The sequence below is a fragment of the Guillardia theta genome, assembly GCF_000315625.1.
Source record: "Guillardia theta CCMP2712 unplaced genomic scaffold GUITHscaffold_83, whole genome shotgun sequence".
Taxonomy (NCBI): Eukaryota; class Cryptophyceae; order Pyrenomonadales; family Geminigeraceae; genus Guillardia; species Guillardia theta.
The window spans coordinates 131,287-151,584 of record NW_005434591.1 but is presented as its reverse complement, the minus strand read 5'-3'; the positions used below and the strand labels follow the sequence as shown (position 1 = coordinate 151,584).

Below are 20,298 nucleotides of genomic sequence, written 5' to 3'. Positions count from 1 at the left end.
AGGGGAGGGGGAGGAGGAGACCGCGGGGATGGGATGATGAGCGAAGAGAGCGACTCGGCACCAGCGCAGGTCGAGGGTGCTATCCACCGCCACAACCTTGCTCGGGTCAGCAGCAGCGGGAGAGAGAAGGTGGCGAGCGCAACCTGCTTCGTCAAGTTCCCGCCATCGCAGCTGTGGTTGATGAACCTGAAAACGTCACGTCAGCGAGACGCCTGTCTCCTCTCCCTCAGGGATCCAGCACCTAGCCACGTTGCCGTAGAGACAGGCGTCAATTATCGTGTCCACGTCGTCAGGGTTCATCTTCGCTTCTTCTGCGGCTTCAAAGCATGTCATGTGCCCCCTCGCCCTCACCCGCTCTGCCCTCCTTCACCTGGCGGGCCTGCTGAGTCAGCACTGCCCGGCGCCGGGGCCTCGTGGAGGGCCTTGCGATGAGTGTCTGCCTCCGGGTTCTTTGTACATGTCGACTCCTGGTCTAGGATGATGATCGACGTCTCGTCGTCGGAGAGCCCGTGGTCCGCCTCGGTGCCTGACTCCCCAGCTGGGGTGTTCTCCTCGGGTACCAGGATCTCAACGAGCTCTGTCGCCTCCCCGTGCTCGCTGGCCCCGTCATAGTCAACCAAAGGAGATGCTGGAGGCGAAGCAGGTGGTGATGCGGCTGAAGTTGTAGCTGAGGCCGCAGCTGAAGTTGTAGCTAGAGGAGCAGGAGCAGGAGCGGGAGCAGGAGCATGAGCATGAGCATGAGCATGAGCATGAGCAGGAATAGGATTAAGAGAAAGAGCAGGAGCAGCGGCTGGTTCTTGCACGTGTCCGTCCATTGCACCGCGGCGATACCTCTTCTCAATCATCTACCAAATCAAGTCAAGCAGCATACAAGAGGCGACAGGCTCTAGACCTCCTTGTACAGCATGTTGCGCTTTTCCGGCATGCTCTCGTCTTCCACCATCTGATCCTCGGGGTACATCCAGACCCTCCACGACCATCGCTCGCGCGGGCATGGCAGCTCCATGAGGTAGAGATCGTTTGCTCGCTTGTCCGCTTCATCCTCGTTGATGTACTCTCCCACATACTCACAAACCATCGCTCCCCTTGGTATGTCCTCCGCTGCTCGAACTCCCCACCCTCGCTCCCGTCCCGTCCAAAACACTTCTAATCTACAAGTAATCCCCCTCTGAAGGATTCTGTTTGGGCATTTCTGAGCATCGCACTTGCAGAGGAGGTTGCACTCAAAGATCACGTCTGCCGTGTTCTTGAGAAAGAACTTGTTGTGGGACCTGATCATGTACGCTCCCCATGAGCACAAGGGCTGGATGCCGATGCTCTCCTCCAGGCTCTCCAGATTCAACGGCCCAGGAAGGTTCCGGCTGAAATTCTCTCTCTCACTACAAACCATCCAATTCCAAAAGTCCCGGCGGTTCGCGTACAGACTGCGCAGGTTTGTCATCCCCTTGTTGTTGCACCTCGAGCCATCGCAGCCGATACATCCCCCGATCTTCCCGATCAGGTTTGGCAACTTGCTGAGGCTCGGGCCGAAGATGTTATTCTTGATGTAGGTGAAGGAAGGGATCTCCGGAGGGTGCCCCTCGTACTCCACGTCCGAGTCAAGGACCAGGGGGATCTTGAACGGGTGCTCCCGCCCGTTGCTGATGTCCTCACATAGAATCCTTGTCACCCTTGCCTTCTTGATGGGAAGCCGAACCATGGAAGGCTTACACTTCATCATCATCTCCTCTTGAGCACTGCGGGCAATCTTCCGCAAGAACTTCAAGAGCTCCTTCTCAAACTTTCTCCTCCTCTCCTTCCTCTCCGCATCCTCCCTCTCGTTCGAGTGCTCATGAGGCCGAGGGAGCAGCACCAGCGATCCCCTCTTCAGTACTGTACTCTTGCTCACCTTGGGGTGCGTGCTCTCATTTCTCTTGATCAGCGCGTTGGGATCGACCCTGTACGTGGCAGCAATGTCACACACGCGCTCGTTGCTGAACAGCATGTGCACTCCGATGAATGCTGAATATTGTCGTCGTTGTATGTTGGTGATCAGCGTTGACTCTGACCGAGATCGAACTTCACAGTCAGGACACAAGAATTCCTCCCGCTGGGTCTCTGACGTTGACCATTCATCCATACAGGATGCACAAAGAGCTCGCATGCACTTGCCATTCCCATGGATCCCCTTCTGCCCCGCAAGGATGGGAAAGAACCCATCGCAAAGCAAGATCTCACCCCCCTCTCCACAGCATCTGCAGAAGAGCTCCGTGCCATCCACGTCGAGCTCCCAGTGAAAGTTGGCCCTGTCCGTCTCCGAGAGCGAGTTGATTCCGTAGAAGCTTACCTGGATCTGATCTTCCAGGCAAGCTTCGCAGATCCCAATGTTGAAGAAGGGATGCTTGTACAAGACATAGTCCATCTGCTTGCATGCTGCACATGGCAGAACCAGATATCTTGAAGTTAACGGGAACTCTGGAAACGCGGACATGTTGAGAGGGAACTGCACGAATCAGTAACACTTGGATTCACGATCCCCGAGGCCCCACAAAGCAGATATGCTCGGAAGACTAGTTGCCCTTTCAAGACAACTTGATTTTTTCCATAACCTGCAGGAAAACATCAAACAGCGGCTCTCTCAACCTGGGCATTCATCTGTGAAAGGAAAGGCGCATTGTTCTCCCCACCTCTAAATCGTAGTAGCCCCCCTACACCGCATGGCAACAGCACTCTAGGTCGTCTCCCCTCCTGCACTCTTGATCTACGGACTGACCCTATGATCGGATCAGGTACCGCATGGAGCTACTTCATGCTTCTAGCGCTCATGAACAGGCTACTAACACAATCGTCCGGCCTCAACACACTGCCTCGGACTCTAGGTACTGAGGGAGAGCTAGTGATGGAGTAGAGCATGGAGAAGATTATGGAGAGCAAGACTCTTGTCCCATGACAAGGCTAACAGAGTCCCATGCCGGCGCTCTCTCTCCCCCGATCCTCCACCATGGGCTCCGAGCAGCGAATGCATTCTTCGGATCCCAGGAGGGGTGGGTGTACAAAAATGGACCGGTCGATCATCTATGATTGCTACCAAGCCTACACTGAAAGATGGGGTGGGGTGATTGAATCGCGGGGTGGGGTGCGAATCAATAGGCAGGGTAACAGTCGGGCATGAAATGAAGGGTAGGGTGATTGGAAATAGGGTGGGTGAGGGGGCTAAAGTCATGGTGAGGTGGGGTAGCATGAGTACCGGTACAACTGAATCCTCAATTCGGACTTCATTGGAATACCCTGGTAGTTGAACGATTGAAATGGGGTAGGGGTACAAAATCTTTGAGTTCATAGGGTGGGGTCCTTTGCCCGCGGATGAAGCGACTACCCACGGGGTGGGTTGACTTTTCTCTCAAGGGGTATTATTTTTTAAGGGGTGGGTGAGAATGTAAGGGTACTATTCCATGGGGGTGGGCGGAACACATACAGGTTGGGTACTGGTATGGGACATTATCCAGAAAAGTGGGCTAGATTTGGGGGTAATGGTAATACCTGGAAGATAAAGAACACAATAAGATGGGTGGGGTACTCCACCTACCCTCAAATTGTCAAATGACAAAACCGTTTCATGGTAACGGTCTATTTTTGGCCACGATCCGACTCCCCGGCGGCGGCCGCGACTCGGCGAGTCGGCGAGTCACGGCGGAGCGGCCGCGGCTCGGCGCCCGGCCCGGCCGCGATGATCCAGGCCGCCGGGCCGCACTGCACCGTCACCCTTGAAGGCTGGTACTGACTCGGACTAGACGGTCATGGCGGCGCGCCGCCATGCCGGGATTTGCAGCCGCTGAGCCGCGGCCGGGCACCGTGACCGCCGCCGAGGGGCCGGACTCCGAGCCGGGCCGGCTCCCGCCGGAAGCCCCTGTCACGGTGGCACCGGACGGCCCGGCCCGGTGGCCGACCTCACCGTCACTGGTCAGACGGGTCCCCCCCGCCGGCCCGGGCTATGGCCGTTTGCTGACCAGTGGCACCGTCACCGTGGCACGCGGGGTGATACCGTACCGTGCCAGTACCGTGGCAGGCCGGGCCCCAAACACTCATGATTGAGTGAAAGCTTCTTACCGTCACTGCTGACGAACGCCATCATCTGAATCGTCATTGTGACACACAGGCTGTTCAGTGCTCCAACACAGTGCCACGACGGTGCCAGCGTTCACGTCTTCAAGGTTGGGTTCCTGCTCCTTATGTTCAATCACATGTCTTTCACTTCTTCCAACGTCAGGACTCCAGCCTGCCGCACAGATACTGGCAAGTTCCAACAATCAACGTTCTCTCTCTCTCGATGAACATAGATTTGTGGGCCACTTTGGCTGTCTCCCTCCTCTCTTTGGAACCTGACAAACTCGAATGCAACTCCAATGTCAAGTGAAGTTGCAAGTCCGCTCGAGTCACTGCCATTCATGTCACGGCGGTGCCGGCCGGGCCGTCGAGATCGTGCTACTGCAGCAAGTGTTGGTGTAATTGTCAGGCTGGAAGGCTTCAGGAGGAGGCAGCCGAAGATGGATCGTGACAGACGGTGTGACTGAAAATGGATCGTGACAGTGACTGAAGATGGATCGTGACAGACGGGGACTGAAGATGGATCGTGACAGACGGGGACTGAAGATGGATCGTGACAGTGACTGAAGATGGTGGATCGTGACAGTGACTGAAGATGGATCGTGACAGTGACTGAAGATGGATCGTGACAGTGACTGAAGATGGATCGTGACAGACGGGGACTGAAGATGGATCGTGAAAGTGACTGAAGATGGATCGTGACTTTCCATTACATATTGATATCAGGACCTGATATTAGCCATGGCAACGATATCTTCAGTACAGAGCGAGGAGATGGAAGGTTGTTGCATCCTGAGCCTGAGACTCTAGCCCCTAGCATGGCAGGGATGCTGCAGCTTAAAGAATTGATTCTTTCTGGGGAGGGTTTGGTAGCCCACGTCATCGCCGGATACAACAATCATTCGTGGGGGATTGGATACTGCTTGTTGCATGTGCAGAAACCTGCTGAAGGGCGTTTTGCTATCCACCAAACACGCAATGAGATTAAATACAATATTATTTCGACCTCTATGCCCAAGAAAGCATTCATAAACCTGAAGAAATTATCTTGAACGGACAAGAGGCCTCAGAGTCCTCCTCCACATTGTGATTCACGTACCATTCAATCCATTCCACTTCTAGCGGGCTCTCACCCGGCCCCCACCCCCATTCTTCGCATCCCATCTCTCCCAATGATGTTGCAGGAGACGAGGAACGAGTAGAGGTTGACGGCAGGCCTGGTCTGCATCCTGCTCGAGACCTCGAGTAAGGCCATTTTGTGATCCCCGCCCTTCTACATGCGCGCTTCATGGCAGTGAGGGAAATACCGAGGATTTTAGCAGCCTCGCTTTCTTTGTAGCAGAAGAGGGCCTCGAGCCTGGCTGGGTCTAACCTGATCCGGTTCTTTCGGAAGCTTGCAGGATTCTCCTCCCCTGCCTGCATGGCCTCTCTGTCCTGCCAGCTCACGGTTTCAGTTCTCGTACCTCGAGAGTCGTAGGTTGCGAGCCGGTGCGTTTGAGATATTGGTAGGGTCGTAACCTGGTAGGCCGAGGGGGGTGCAAGGCTGGGAGATTTTCCTTTGCTCGCACTAAGTGATTCAGCGATAGTACAGTGACCCCCCACCTCCGCTCGTGTTTGACTGGCACACTGCAACACCTGTCATCACACGGCGCCAATAATTATTTGCCGGGTACATTTTTGACTTTTACCTCAGGCTCCCGGCCGATCGCCGAAGGCTCCGAGACCCTACCCCGAGTTCACTCACCGTACGGGAGACTGCTAGTACGGGTGGTCACCTGGTCCTCGGATCCGCCTCGGAGGCATGCGCCGTGCGGCTGATCACTGATGCCTGACTCAGTGAGTCACGCCTGCGGCCGCGGGATTTTTTTGAGTCTTTACTCAAACTTTTGAGTGGAAAAATCACTGAGTATCATGGCATCGGCGTGGCACGGTGCCTGATCGGACCGCCCCGGCGACTCGGACTGGCGCGGATTAGGTCGGAGACCGAGTCTGACTCGGAGGCCGCCGCCGCCCGGCCGGCCGCCGGGCCCGGGCCCGGGGGCCGGCTGATTGGATCGTCTCCGAGTCAGACCGTCGGGCTCGGCGGCTCGGACCCGCCGGGCCCCGGACTCGGATGTGCCCGGTGGCAGCTGAGCCGCTGAGCCGCATGACTGACAGTGACGGACTGCGGCACGCGGCCTCCGAGTCACTGCTCAGCGCGGGGGCCGCGCCGCCGTGTGGCCCGCACTTTTCGGGTCCCGAGCCCGGCCCGCGGCCGGCCGGCGGGCTCGTAGCGCGGGCGGCTGCCAAATGACAAAGATGTCACGATCGGACCATCTGGCAACTGTGTGTCACGGTTCGGTTCACGGTACGGTCCGAGGGACAGTACTTCAAGTTCTCAACTTATCATAGTACCGTAACTTGACTGTGACAGGAGAGGCTTTTGTCGCAACGTGCCTTGCAAGGCGATGCTGTGGAACGTTATGATATACGTTCCCTTCCTGGAAGTCATGGGTGACTTCCGATGCCAATGATTCAAACCGTAGCAAACTCGTTCCTCTGGGAGTCGTGCTTACGATGTCCTAAGCTGGCAGCCGCTGAGCCGCCTAGTACTCGAAGTAGCCGCGGGGGAGCGGCGTATGACAGCAGAGTCTGAACTTGAAAGACTCGTGAGCAAGAGTCAGATGACAGGAATCGTCGGTAAGTTGAAAGCGAAATCTTCTGAGAGAGAACTCTCCAAGAAGGCAGCAGCTGGAGAGTCACGATCAAAGCCCTAGCACAGCGAGCTCAGATTGGGGCCTACCCTGGCAAGGTAAGGGACAGCACTCAAGGCTAGGCTTAGCCTTGATCGTCAACAAAGTCAGGCGAAGGACTCTCAAAGGACTGAAAGCATTGAACGGCTAGATGTGCTCTAGAGGATGACCCCAGCTGGCAGAGAGAGCCTCTCTAGTACGGGTGGTTTCCTCATTCCTGGTAAGAAGTGGAGCAGAAGCTAATCCTTCCCTTAGCCTATATAAGGATCTTAGCTACAAGGGTCTGTTCTGTCCTCATGTTGTATACCACGCTGAGCTAGCATCATCGCTAGTAAACTCGACTTCACCACACCTCACCTCTCTGTGTGATCCAGTGGAGGTGCCTTGAGCATTCGCTGTAGACGTCTGCAACCCATAAAGCTTCGGGGGGTGACATGTTGCAGCGAATGAGAGCAGAGGCCCGGGTGGTACTCGTGAAATGCCGCCTCAGAGGTCGAAGACTCAAAAACACTTAGCCAAATTTCTGAGCTCTATCTCGCTGCTGTTAGTCATATGTGTTTTGCGAACCTTAAACAATCGAATTACAGCCAAAATCTAAGCCCATCTGATTTCATCTCGTCACCGCCTTGTTTCTTATATTTTTATGTTCTTGACATACGTTGTCTTGGCAAACTGCCCACTTCTATCACTTGAGCTCTCTGCCCTTCTCCCTGATTGAGCCACGAGATGAAATCCTTAAGATATTTCTCGAATATTTCATTTCGGCCTTGAACCATCGAAGATTCTCACCGACTATCTAAGAAGGAACTCAGTTCCATCACACTTCTTTGGATGAATCGGTCAAAGCAAAATTTGCTCCGTTAAATTTTGCTCCTGTCAGTTTCTCAAAAGGAGCAGAATCCCTTTGGCATGTTTGCAAGAGTGATACAGATTCCATACACTTTTGAAACAATTTTTTTCGCTTCTCCAGAAATTCGAATCGCTTTCAGATTCGCTTGATCAGCCTGAGTATCGCCATTGACAGACTTTACAACATAAAGGTGTAGTGTGTAGTGACGTTGAGTCACTAGCGATGCTACATCAGCGTGGCATACAACATGAGGAGAGAAGAGACCCTTGTAGCTGAAGAGGCTGATCCTTATATAGGCTAAGGGAAGGATTAGGGGTAGTGCCCCTTGCTGCTCGAGCACACTCGCCTCGTAAAATCAGGCATTGGCAGAAGGAGTTTCAGAGACTCGGACTCCACAACTTCTCTCTTTGTATCTTTTCTAGGGACGCAACATAATCTCCGAAATGCGGCTCTCGATTCAATAGTCTTTACCACACGGTCCTCCGAGACCAGGACCGCGAGAGTCAACGCGATCAAATCGATACCTTGGGTAGGGTGGGCTTTTTGCTAGCTGGGGTAGGGTGGGTAGTTTACTACCTGGGGTAGGGTGAGCAGCATGCTACCTGGGGTAGGTGAGCAGTATGCTACCTGGGGTAGGGTGGGCAGTATGCTAGCTGGGGTAGGGTGGGCGGCGCGTTCATAGTCAATAGTACCGGTCTCAGGTGAGTTGCAGTGGATAAGGAGGGAGCATGAGGAGGATGCTGTGTGCGTGTGTGCTTTGGGCTGTACTAGGGGCGTGGATATGTCCTAAGGCCGAGGCGGCAAGCAGTGTGAGCTGTGGGGGCTGCACGTTTCATGTCTCGGATGAGGGCTTGTTGTGGAGGGAAGGGAGCTGTGCGGATAGCTGTACTGGGGGGTTGTCATTGACCTCCCTTGAAATTCGGAACATAACTAATGGGACCTTTCACGGGCTCTCGAGCTTGCGGTTGATACAACTTGGACAAAACAAGCTTCAGAGTCTGCCTGCAGGGATCTTCGAAGGGCTCTCAAGTGTGGAGCAAATACATATTCCCAACAATATGCTGTACACTCTGCCTGCAGGGATCTTCGACGGGCTCTCGAGCTTGCAGTCTTTGCAATTTCACGACAACCAGCTTCAGAGTCTACCTGCAGGGATCTTCGATGGGCTCTCGAGCTTGAAGGATTTAGGGTTTTACAGGAACAAGCTGGAGAGCCTTCCTGCGGGGATCTTCCACGGGCGCTCTAACTTGCTGGGGATACATTTCGACTTCAACCAGCTGAAGAGTCTGCCTGCAGGGATCTTCGACGGGCTCTCGAGCTTGCAGAAGATAGATCTTGCCGCCAACAAGCTTTCCTGTGTTTCCTCCCGGGCTTTCGCTGGTTTGTCTTCGCTTTTCTTTTTGAACCTGGAAGGCAACAATCTTCTGTGCAAGGACCCATCCTGGCCAAGTTTTACTCGATTCGACGCGAACCTGGAACCATGCCTCAACGAAACTCAGTGCGACAACTTCCCAACTACAGCTTCAGCATCACTAGAGATTCCAACTACAGCTTCAGCAACACCAGATATCCCAGCTACAACTCCGGCAGTACCAGACATGCCAACCACGACACCAACAGGCCCACCACCGCGAACCTGGACTCTCCACCCGGACTACCTCCGCTGCCGGATACAGCATGACTGGCGAGAGATCGTGGCCAGTGAGCTCGCGACGAACCACACCATCACGATGGGGGGACTCGGGAAGCTGATGGTGAGGGGTAGGTATGAGGTGTGGGTGTGCAGCCATGAAGATTCGTGTGCGAGGCCTAGGAATGCCTTCTGCTATGTGTTTGATGAAGAGGAGAAGAAATTCATCCCATGGTGAAAGTTTTGCTTTCTCAGTGTTGCCTTTCTTTTTGTCTGATGGCTTTTTTCAGGGGCCTTGAGGATGAGCTCATGCTACGCAAAGAAGACAGATGACAGCAGCACCCAGCCTGGTCCGACCCGATCATCAGTATCACGGCGTCTCAATCAAGTTGATCAGTCATGTACTTGTGTTAGTCCTTCAATGCGTTAAGTTTGTGTTTGTTTCAAAAAGATGATGAATATGTCTGCCTGGATTGCTACTCCAACTATCTTTCGCTTTCCACTTTTGAGTAAAAGAGATACTTCTCGCTTGCGCAAAGCAGGGAAAGGAAGCAGCGAACATCCTGTTGCTGCGAACGGGTCAAGGAGAGAACGTGAAAAAAATACTCACTGTGTGTGTGCTGTGGCTTGTACTCTTTCCCGCAAGCCGAGGCGGCAGGCAATGTGAGCTGTGAGGGCTGCAAGTTTCATGTCTCAGATGAGGGCTTGTTATGAGGGAGGGGAACTGTGGGGGTAGCTGTGGAACTGAACAGTGGGGCTATAGAAGTTTTGAATTGGATCATGTAGGTATTCTGCATATTGAAGATGGGACTTTCGATGGGCTCACAAGCTTGCAGGTACTAAGTCTTAAACCTGGAGTTTCCAGTTGGACTGTGATGGGCTGACAAGTGTGGTACGGTTGTATGTAGCATACAACCAGCTTGCAAGTCTCCTGCAGGGAATCTTTCAGAGACTCACCAACTTGTGGACATTTCACTTGTACTACAATCAGATCTCAAGACTGTCTTTTGGGCATGTGCTGCCTGTACCTTGATAATAATCAGCTTTCAAGCCTCCCCGATGGCAAATTTGACAAACTCACAAGCCTGCGGAGACTACATCTTGACAACAAAAACCTGGAGAGCCTATCTGTTGGGATCGTCGACGAGCTCTCGAGCTTGGAATGCTGGGCTTTCCGGGAACAGCCAGTCCACCCACACTCTCGACCTGGACCTCTGTGGCCGCTGCTCTCCGATCCTTGTCATGGGTTGCACAAGTCCTTCGCTTCTGAGTTTCTTGCTGGCTCTTGTCAGCATCAGTCTCGTCCTGTACACCCACAGAATCCTTCAGACGGGTCACTCGCCGATGACTCTTCTCGGTCCCACCGGCATTATTCTTGCATCCCAGATTCTCCTACGTCGTTCCCTCTTTGCACTCGCAAACAAGAGCACTGCCAATCGATGCGGAACTTGCGGCCAAGACCAAGTTGACGAGGAAACTTTCAACACGATTGCATACAGCAAGAAACTTGATCTACACCTCAGAGTGTACTTGAAATGTCAATGATGCCCAAGCACAGCAGACAAACACATCTGACTCAGTAATGCCATGGGCACTCAGGACCACCAATTTTTACAACTTCTCCGGGCAGCACTGACGGTGCGGGGCATGCGGACTGCCAGGCTGCGGCACACATGCCACCGGTACTAACTTGGCAAGTCAACGGTTCAAGGGGCGGCGAGCGCTCTTCCCAGGATGGAGGAGGAGGGGGGAAATGGGGATGGGGGCGGGTTTGGTGCACTGGCTTGCGGCCCGGCAGGCGCAGGCTTCGCCGAATCGGATGACGAAGCCTTGGCAGCCGATACCGCCGCCGGATGTGCCGTGAATGCAAAAGTTTACGTGTAAACCAAAGCTGCAAGAAGGATGCTCGCCGCAGAGCTAACGCTGCGCCGATAAAACGGCACCTCACACCTGGCAGCCACCGCCATGAAGCTGAGCATCCGATCGGATCAATCAACTAGAACTACAATAGTCGTTCAACTTTGATAAGCTCAGAGTTTTGGTAGGTCTAGACTTCCGTCACTTCTTCCGTATGAGGCTTCTTCTTGCTGTTGACAATACTCTGTGCACTGTTGCTGACTTCTGCAGCAACCTGTCTTGCTCTTTCATACCACCGGTTGATCTTTGGCCTGATGACAGTGTCATCTTCAGAAACCAATCTTGTATCACAAGGATCAAAAAGTACCTTGCAGTCACCATCAATTCATCTGCTCTTCTCGCTGATGCAGTTAAGAACTCGTCCGTCCTTCTGACGGCATTATCCATCTTGTCTTTCAACTTGGCATCCTGTATCCTCTTGTTGGCATCGCTTGCAACAGCGTTGGCCTTCTCAGCTATCTTCCATTTGTCTCCGACATCCTTGGCAGCCTTGGCAGCGTTTACGACGTGCTTACCAGCTGCACGGCTTTGATCACCCCAGTATCCCTTGCGAGAGGCAGCAAGCGCGCCGATACCAGCTAAAAGCACGTGTGTCACAGGCACATCATTACAAAGTTGCATAGAGTGTTGACAGAGCAAGCAAACAGATTAGGAGCATGGGATGCTATGAATACCTCCTGCAACAGCCATCAATCCTCCTCCTGCTAAGAGGCCGATGCCAGCCCCTACGACAGCTGATCCGGCAATCACATTGGGGTCATCCAACCCTACAGCGCTGATAGCCTCTGCTTCCTTGTCTTCTTGAGGGGCCGAATCGCAATGTTTCTTCGCGCAGAGGCTGCATCGGTTGTCCACAGAGGCATAGAATTCTTGACAATCGACGCATCTTGCAGGTTTTTGTAAATCATCGACATCGTTCTTGTTCTCTCCAGTTTCGTTTCCTTGAACTTCATTTGCGCAAGATTCAAACAGCTTATTTCCATCATCAGACATAGGAAACTCTGGAGCAGAAAGAGGACGTTCATATCTGCTCTCTGCATCCACATACCTCTCCTCCTCCTCCTCCTCCTCCTCCTCGTCTCCAACCAACACAAATTTCTCTTGTTTGCCTTCGGCCATTTTAGTAGCCGCTGTAGCCACCCCACCCCCACTCCACACTATAACCCCATCGCGACTGAATCGTTTTCATCACCCCTGATTTTAGCCTTAAAGAACCCCTAGTTAAAACAGACCTTTTCTGTAGTTTCCTGTACCCCACCCTCCAAATCTACTCTTTTTACCACCCCTACCCGCATTTAACTATCCTGAGCGGCCTCTCAAAACAAACTCAATCCAATTTTTTTTCTTGTTTTTACCTCTTTCCTTTTCGTTCGCTCATTTTCACCCCTACCCCCCTTTGACAGATGAATTTCACCTTTCGTAATATGGTAGGTACATCATATACCCCACCATGATTTTTCAAAGGATCAAGTACCGGTGAGATTTATACATGTAATTTCGGAAGGGGTCACATGTACATTTGATATTTTTTGAATTTTCAAATATTTGTACCTCTTTTCGGGCAAAGACCCTCCACAACAACGAGCAGATTTGCCTCTACCGGAAATTCACAACCATGAACAACCACCCACCTTGTCATTTGTCTCCTGAAAGATAGAATTCCAAGGGTGGGGTTACACCACCCCAAGGTCAAAACCATGGATCGAGTGGGTAGGGATTGCAAAGTACCCGTCCCTTTCAGACACTCTGATGTCCATTTCTACACAGAGGGTAGGGTAGTCATTCTTGCAGTACCGGTGCAATTGATGAAGGATTGACAGGGGTACACGACTGCAGAAGTTATCTTTTCATGGGTGGGGGTGTCAAAGTACGGGTACATGTGATACAAAACAATAGGGAAATGAGGGTGAGGGGTGGTCTTATGTGGGGTACACTCATTGCAACGAAGGGGTGGTAGCAACCGACGGCTTCGAAATATGCAGCTGCGGCATCTACGGACGCTGCAGGCGCCAGGTGAGGAGATAGCGCGGATCACAGCGCTATGCTGGTCACCGAACAACAGGAGGCTTGCAGCCTCGACTTCTGATCGTGTTGTGCACCTGTTTGATGAGGTTGGCGAGAAGAAAGACAAGTTCAGCACCAAGCCTGCTGATGCGAATGGCCCGAAGAACTACATGGTCACGGGCATGGCCTTCTCCCCGGATTCAACTCGTCTTGCTGTTGCGCAGAGCGACAACATTGTGTTCATCTACAAACTGGGGTTGGAATGGGGAGAGAAGAAGTCGATCTGCAACAAATTCCTTCAATCGAATGCGGGCGTGACTTGTCTCACTTGGCCGATGGAGCAGCCCAACGAGCTGGTGTTCGGGCTGACTGACGGGACAGTCAAGGTTGGGATTATCCGATCCAACAAGGCGCAGAAGTTGTACAGCACAGACTCGTACGTGACGTCCTTGTGCTCGAGCCCAGACGGGCACTCAATCCTTTCTGGCCATGTCGACGGCTCGATCTATCGCTTCTCGTTCGATGAGAGTGGAGGGCCAGCTCATGTGAGGCTGGCGATGCACACCTGTGTACCGCAAGCTCTTGCCTGGGGTGAGAACATCATAGCTGGTGGCAACGATGGCAAGATTGTGTTCTATGACATCGAAGGCGGGGTCTATCAGTTGTTCGACTACTCGTCTGATATTGCGAATCTCAAGGAGTTCACCGCCTGCTGTTTCAACCCGTCAGGTGAGAGTGCAGTTGTTGGTGCATTCAACAGACTGCACGTTTTCAATCTCAACATTCGGAGGAACCTGTGGGAAGAAGCAGGGATAAAGCAGATTGAGAACATGTACTCTGTCACTGCAATGTCATGGAAGCAGGACGGATCGAGGCTGTGTGTTGGGACTCTTGCTGGTGCTATCGACTGCTACGATGCCTGTCTCCGTCGTTATCGTTACAAGGGGAAGTTTGAGTTCACATATGTCTCTCTCTCTCAGGTGATTGTGAAACGTTTGTCGTCGGGAACCAGGATAGTTCTCAAGTCTCATTTCCAATATGAGATCGTCAAGATCAACATATACCAAGATCAATACCTCGTTGCCCACACTCCCGAAACTCTCCTCATCGGCAACCTTGAGTCATGCAAGCTATCTGAGGTACCATGGAGTGGTTCAGGTTCAGAGAGGTTCATCTTCGAAAACCCTTCTGTCTGCATGGTCTACAATGCAGGCGAGCTGACGCTGGTGGAGTACGGTCGGAATGAAATCTTGGGCTCAGCAAGGACAGAGCATGTGTCTCCTCACTACATCTCGTGCCGGTTGAACGAATCGAAGTCTCTAGGAGAGCAGAGCGGAGAGCAGGAGAACAAGAAGATCGCATACTTGATGGATTTCCAGACCATTCGCGTGCTTGATCTGACAACCAGTCACACTGTAGCTACTGTCAATCATGATGCTAAGGTCGACTGGCTGGAGCTGAACCCGTCGGCAACGAAGTTGCTCTACCGGGACAAACATCGCCAACTACACCTGTTCGACCTCCTTTCTCAGACCAGGTCAACCCTCCTCAACTACTGCAGCTACGTGCAGTGGGTGCCCAACAGTGATGTTGTGGTCGCCCAGAACCGCGACAACCTGTGTGTCTGGTACTCCATCGATGCCCCCGAGCGAGTCACCATCTTCCAGATCAAGGGAGACGTGGAGGACATCGAGAGGGCTGGAGGCAGGACCGAGGTGATCGTCGACGAAGGGATTAACACCGTCTCCTACCGTCTGGACGAGACGCTGATTGAGTTCGGGAGCTCGATCGAGAACAAGGAGTATGAGAAGGCTGTCACGCTGCTCGAGCAGCTGGAGTTCAGCCCGGAGACGGAGGCCATGTGGTCCACCCTGTGTCAGCTGGCACTGCAGGACAACCGTCTCTTCATAGCTGAGCGGTGCTGTGCGGCCCTCGGGGACACGGCCAAGGCCATGTACCTGCGCAAGGTGAACGAGATCGCGGAGGAAGCAGAGAGGTCCGGGCTGCCCGACGGGGCCCAGCACTTCAAGGTGCAATCAGAAATGGCGAAGCTGGAGAAGCACTTTGAGCGGGCTGAGCAGATCCTGCTGGAGCAAGGGCAGGTGGAGGAGGCGATGCAGATGTACCAGGAGCTGCACCGGTGGGACGAGGCCATCGCGATCTCCGAGAGCAAGGGGAAGCCTGAGACGGAGGAGCTCAAGACGTCCTACCTGCAGTGGCTGCTGGTGACAGGGCAGGAGGAGAGGGCTGCCAAGCTCAAGGAGAAGGAGGGAGACATTGAGACGGCCATCCAGCTCTACCTGCAAGGAGGCCTGCCTGCCCGCGCTGCCGCCCTCGTGCAGAACCAACAGTATCCTCAGACGCCGGAGATGCTCGAGACGATCGCTGCTGCACTTAGCAAGTCCGGGCTACACGAGAAGGTAAGAGGGGGAGGGAGAAGAAGAGGAGGAAGCAGGAGGGGGAGTGGGAGGGGGAGGAGATTCTGTGCACGATTTGATCGACGAGCAGGCTGGAAACTTCTTTGAGAAGCTGAACATGATTGAACGAGCGTTGGAATCCTACCGCAAGGGCAACGCGTACAGAAAGGCAGTCGAGCTTGCGAGGAGAAACTTTCCGCGAGAGGTGCTACATCACGGAGGAGGGAAATTGGGAGGTTGGGGAGGGGGAGAGGAACGAGGGTGATCACGAGGAGGGGGGGTTGTTGTTGATGATGATGATCAGGAGGGCATGAGGACGATGATGACGGGGCTGTTTGCAGGTGGTGCAGCTGGAGCTGGAGTGGGGCAACTGGCTCGTCTCGCAGAAGCAGCTGGACGCAGCCATCAATCACTTCATCGAGGCAGGTCAGAACATCAAGGCGATAGAGGCCGCCATTCAAGCGCGGCAATGGTCCAAGGCGGTGCAGATCGTGGATACCCAGGACGACGACGTGAGCGATGGGACGCAGGGAAGGGCCATGGAAGTGACGGGTCGGCAGGTTGCCAGCCGATTCTACAAGATCATCGCCCAGCACTTTGAGGAGACGAAGAACTACGATGATGCGGAGAGGTACTACATCAAGGCTCGATGCCCGCAGGATGCTGTGGAGATGTACACCCGCATCAAGAAGTGGGAGAAGGTCCACAAGGTAGACTCGTCCTCCTCAACGGCTACAGCCCACCGGCTGCTGCTGCTGCTGCTGCTGCTGCTGCTGACGTGGGTTGAAGGTGGCTGTCTCCTTCATGAGCGAGTCTGCCGTCAACACCCTCTACGTGAACCAGGCACAGAGGTATTCCTCTTTCTTGACGGAGGCGCTGGGCTGGGAGGTGAGAGCTGGTCGGGGCAGGCTGGAGGCACAAGGGAAGCTGAAAGAAGCTGAGAAGCTTTACATCATGGTCAAGGAGCCCGACCTTGCGATCAACATGTACAAGAAGAACCGACACTACGATCAGATGATCCGGCTAGTCGCCCAGGTATGTAGCCCGGATCCTTGTCCCCTCCCTCTCCCACTCCTCCCTCCTGCCCCCGCCAACTTCCCCCGTCACTTCCTTACCAACTGACCTGCCCGCAGCATCGCAAGGATCTTCTCTCGGAGACCTACCTGCACCTCGCCCAGCAGCTCGAAGCTGAAAACAAGTTCAAGGTCAGCACGCGCCGTTGCATGCGGTGACTTCACGCGGTTGATACTTGCGGGGCAGGAGGCTGAGCGTCACTACGTGGACGGCAACGACTGGAAGAGCGCAGTGAACATGTACGAGAGGAGCGGGAGGAGGAGGAGGAGGAGCTGACGGCCGGCAGGTATCGCGCCCACGACATGTGGGACGATGCGATCAGAGTGGCGAAGACGCACGGAGGCGTCAACACGTCCCGGCAGGTGATGACGAGGGAGCGAGTGAACGGAAAGAGGAGGAGGAGGAAGGGGCACGGGCACGGGAAAGAAGGATCAGGGGCAGGGCGAGGATGTTGGAAGGAAGATGGTAGAGAGGGGGAGGGGGAGGGGAGGAGGATGCGGACAGGCTGAGCATGATTGTTGCCTGCTGTAGGTGGCGTACGCGTGGGCCGTCAGCCTGGGAGGAGAAGCAGGAGCGAAGCTGCTCACCAAGTTCGGACTCATCGAGCAGGCGATCGACTACGCGACAGAGAGCGGGGCATTCGATCAGGCGTTCCAGCTGGCGAGAAGCTCGATGAAAGGGAAGCTGCCTGATGTAAGCTCCTCCTCCTCCCCTCCTCCTTTCTCCTCCCTCTGCCTCCTTTCAAGCTCCTCCTCCTCCTCCTCCTCTGTTGCCTGTGACCTAGTGTTGTTCGTTCAGGTCCACTTGAAGCATGCTATGTTCTTGGAGGACGAGGGGAGGTTCCGAGAGGCGGAGGAGGAGTTCATCAATGCCAAGAAGCCTAAGGAGGCGATCGAGATGTAAGAAATCTCTCCTTCTCTCCTTCCCCGCCCCGTCCTGCCTCCCTCTCCCCGTCCTGCTCTCTTCTCTCCCTCCTTACTTCCTCCTCCTTCTCTGCTCATAGCTCATGTCGCCTGCTCCTCCTCTACCTCCAGGTACATCCATCAGCAAGACTGGCCCAACGCACTGCGCATTGCAGAGAATCACGACCCGAATTCGCGCAGCGACGTAAGTGGGGAGGAGGAGGAGGAGAGAGGGGTGATATGATTGGCTGGATTGACTGGACGTGCAGGTGATGATAGCAAAGGCTCGTTCGCATATGGACAAGAAGGACTTCAAGCAGGTGGGACCGTACACGCATCATCCTCCTCCTCCTCCTCCTCCTCCTCCTGCCTCTTCCTCTTCCTCTTCCTCCTTCTAACCTGCTTCTTGTATCTCTCACCATCCCTTCCTCATCGTTTCTTTGCATCGAATGACTGTCTGTGTAGGCCGAGAACATCTTCGTCGAGGTCTGGTGCTCCTCTCCTACTTCAGCGATCGCTCACTCTCCTCCCCCCTCCTCCCCCTCCTCCCGCAGGTCGGCAAGGCTGAGCTTGCAGTCAAGATGTACAAGGATGCAAGGAAGTGGGACGATGCCATTCGCATCGCCAAGTCGCACGAGAACTCCCCAGGCATCGGGTCAGGCATGGTCTATGAACTCCAGCAGGAGAAAGCTAGGTCCTCTTCCTCCTTCCTCCTCCTCCTTCCTTACTCCTCCTCCTCCTCCTCCTCCTCCTCCATCGTCCCCCTTTCCCTCTTCTCCTCCTCCTCCTCCTCCTATACCCGTTCCCCCCTGCTGCTGCTTCTTTTGCTCCTCCTCCTTTTCCTCCTCGTTGATGAAGTTGCGCAGGGGCATGTCAGCGCCTGACGCGCAGCAAGATCTGATGGCGCCAGGGAAGATGTGGGAGGAGAGCGGCGACTACAGCAAGGCGATCGACGCGTACCTCAAGGTCGGGAGGGAGAGGGGGAGAAAAGGGAGGAGGAGAGGGGGGGAGGAGGAGAAGGAGGGAGGGAAGAAGCTGACGTGCAATCAGATCACAAGCTCGCACACTCAAGATCTCGAATACCTCGAAGAGATTTGGGAGAAAGCGGTTGAGCTGGCAATGAATCATGTAGGAATGCTCAGTTGGCCATGACTGTCTTTCCTTCTCCTCTCCTCTCCTCTCCTCTCCTCTCCTCTCCTCTCCTCTCCTCTCCTCTCCTCTCCTCTCCTCTCCTCTCTTCTCCTCTCCTCTCCTCTCCTCTCCTCTCCTCTCCTCTCCTCTCCTCTCCTCTCCTCTCCTCTCCTCTCCTCTCCTCTCCTCTGATATCCTCATGGAATCTCTCCTCATCGTCCCTCCAGGTTCACGGAAGAATAACCGAAGTCGTGAGCGAAGTCAGTCGTCGTCTGGTAGACATCGGGAGATTCGAGCAGGTCCGACTCCTTCCCCTCCTCCTCATCATTTTCCTGCGTTATCCTCTTTCTCTTCCTTACAATTCGCACGTTTTCACTTTTTTTCCCCTCCTGACCTCCGTTCTTGCTCCTCTGTTTCCTCCTCTTTCATTTCACTGATTTTCTTTTGTCAGGCTGCTGAATTTCTTGAGGTGAACACTTGATCCTCTTACACCTTGTTCCTGGCTCCGCTCCCCTCCTCCTGCTCTCCCCCCCTCCTCCCCTCCTCTCCTCCTCCCCTCCTCACTCTCTTCCCCCCCTCTCCTCCATACTCCTTGCACTTTTCCTCTCCCCCCTTCCCCCTCCACCTCACTATCCTTGCAGGGCATCGACTCGCACAAGGAGGCGATCGACGTCTACCTCCGTGCGGGGATGTGGGACAAGGCGCGGGCGCTCGGGAAGGTGAGGGAGAGGAGAGGGAGAGGGCGCCGTCGCTGTCCAGCTGAACTCCACCTGCAGACCTCTGCTCAGCTCGAGAGCTATGTGGAGGACATGATGAAGAGGTCGTCAGACGCTAGAGGAGGAGCTGGAGGAGGAGCTGGAGGGCAGGGGAGCACCAACGCTGCAAGGGGGTCGGTGCCTGTTGCTGGGGTGGGGAGGACGAGCTCGAGCGGGGAAAGCATCCAAGAGCTCGCTAAGAGGGGAGACTGGGAACGTTGCCTGCAGGTGAAGCAAACCCGTCCTCGTCCTCGTCCTCGTCCTCGTCCTCGTCCTCGTCCTCGTCCTCGTCCTTCCTCTTCCTCTTCCTCTTCCTCTCCTCCCTCTCCTCCTCTCCCCCTCTCGCATCTCCCCCATTCCTCTCTCTCCCTCCTATCGTCCTCTCTCCGGTCTTCCTCCCTTCCCTGCATCCTTCCCCTCATGATCGTTGCAGGTCGCCAAGAAGATGGGCCAGGAAGCGGTCGACCAGTACGTCGTCCTCCATGCCGCCTCCTCCTTCCGTGCGGGCGAGTCCATGCAGGCAGTGCGGGTGCTCCAGCAGCACGGTACTCCCCTAGGAGCCTCCAACGTGGCGCTGTACAAGCAGGTGAGGAGGAGGAGAGAAAGGGGGAGGAGGAGGAGGGAGGAGGAGGAGAGAAAAGGGGGAGGGGGAGGAGGGGGAGGGGGAGGAGGAGTTTAACGATCTTCTAGATCGCCAAGGAGATCCTGGGACGAGGCCGTACCAAGGTGAGGAGAGTGGGAATGGGAGGAGGCAGTGCCGAGGACCAAGGGCGTTGGAGGAGGGAGGAGGGATGTGGTCTCAA

The 20,298-nt window shown here is 54.6% G+C and overlaps 4 protein-coding genes across 4 annotated transcripts in view; 2 read left to right on the top strand and 2 right to left on the bottom strand.

Annotated features, from left to right (window-relative positions):
- Positions 1 to 997: 997 nt before the first annotated feature.
- H3K9MT (histone H3 lysine 9 methyltransferase) lies at positions 998 to 1,255 on the bottom strand (the record flags this gene model as incomplete). The annotated part of the gene is made up of 1 exon (XM_005825468.1): positions 998 to 1,255. A coding segment is annotated over one exon (258 nt), but the record flags the coding sequence as incomplete, so codon positions are not given.
- Positions 1,256 to 8,378: 7,123 nt separating this feature from the next.
- On the top strand, positions 8,379 to 10,764 carry GUITHDRAFT_89338 (hypothetical protein; the record flags this gene model as incomplete). Its single annotated transcript, XM_005825467.1, has 2 exons — positions 8,379 to 9,091; positions 10,245 to 10,764. The coding sequence occupies exons 1-2, from the start codon at positions 8,394 to 8,396 to the stop codon at positions 10,762 to 10,764; spliced, it is 1,218 nt and encodes a 405-aa protein (XP_005825524.1). The 5' UTR covers positions 8,379 to 8,393.
- Positions 10,765 to 11,342: 578 nt separating this feature from the next.
- GUITHDRAFT_115318 (hypothetical protein) lies at positions 11,343 to 12,205 on the bottom strand (the record flags this gene model as incomplete). Its single annotated transcript, XM_005825466.1, has 3 exons — positions 11,343 to 11,463; positions 11,520 to 11,790; positions 11,887 to 12,205. 3 exons carry the CDS (start codon positions 12,203 to 12,205, stop codon positions 11,343 to 11,345), a joined length of 711 nt encoding a protein of 236 aa, XP_005825523.1.
- Positions 12,206 to 13,188: 983 nt separating this feature from the next.
- Positions 13,189 to 20,298, top strand: part of GUITHDRAFT_165184 (hypothetical protein) — a gene marked incomplete at its 5' end in the record, with an annotated part of 9,192 nt that continues 2,082 nt past the window's right edge. The window contains 22 exons of the mRNA XM_005825465.1: positions 13,189 to 15,636; positions 15,725 to 15,838; positions 15,975 to 16,145; positions 16,194 to 16,343; positions 16,423 to 16,668; positions 16,767 to 16,838; positions 16,894 to 16,946; positions 16,994 to 17,069; positions 17,239 to 17,400; positions 17,506 to 17,606; positions 17,742 to 17,814; positions 17,879 to 17,929; positions 18,075 to 18,095; positions 18,164 to 18,303; positions 18,476 to 18,575; positions 18,660 to 18,737; positions 18,968 to 19,039; positions 19,192 to 19,209; positions 19,382 to 19,459; positions 19,517 to 19,723; positions 19,929 to 20,081; positions 20,186 to 20,221. Coding sequence (XP_005825522.1) covers positions 13,189 to 15,636; positions 15,725 to 15,838; positions 15,975 to 16,145; positions 16,194 to 16,343; positions 16,423 to 16,668; positions 16,767 to 16,838; positions 16,894 to 16,946; positions 16,994 to 17,069; positions 17,239 to 17,400; positions 17,506 to 17,606; positions 17,742 to 17,814; positions 17,879 to 17,929; positions 18,075 to 18,095; positions 18,164 to 18,303; positions 18,476 to 18,575; positions 18,660 to 18,737; positions 18,968 to 19,039; positions 19,192 to 19,209; positions 19,382 to 19,459; positions 19,517 to 19,723; positions 19,929 to 20,081; positions 20,186 to 20,221 — 4,620 coding nt within the window. The remainder of the gene's footprint in view (positions 15,637 to 15,724; positions 15,839 to 15,974; positions 16,146 to 16,193; positions 16,344 to 16,422; positions 16,669 to 16,766; positions 16,839 to 16,893; positions 16,947 to 16,993; positions 17,070 to 17,238; positions 17,401 to 17,505; positions 17,607 to 17,741; positions 17,815 to 17,878; positions 17,930 to 18,074; positions 18,096 to 18,163; positions 18,304 to 18,475; positions 18,576 to 18,659; positions 18,738 to 18,967; positions 19,040 to 19,191; positions 19,210 to 19,381; positions 19,460 to 19,516; positions 19,724 to 19,928; positions 20,082 to 20,185; positions 20,222 to 20,298) is intronic.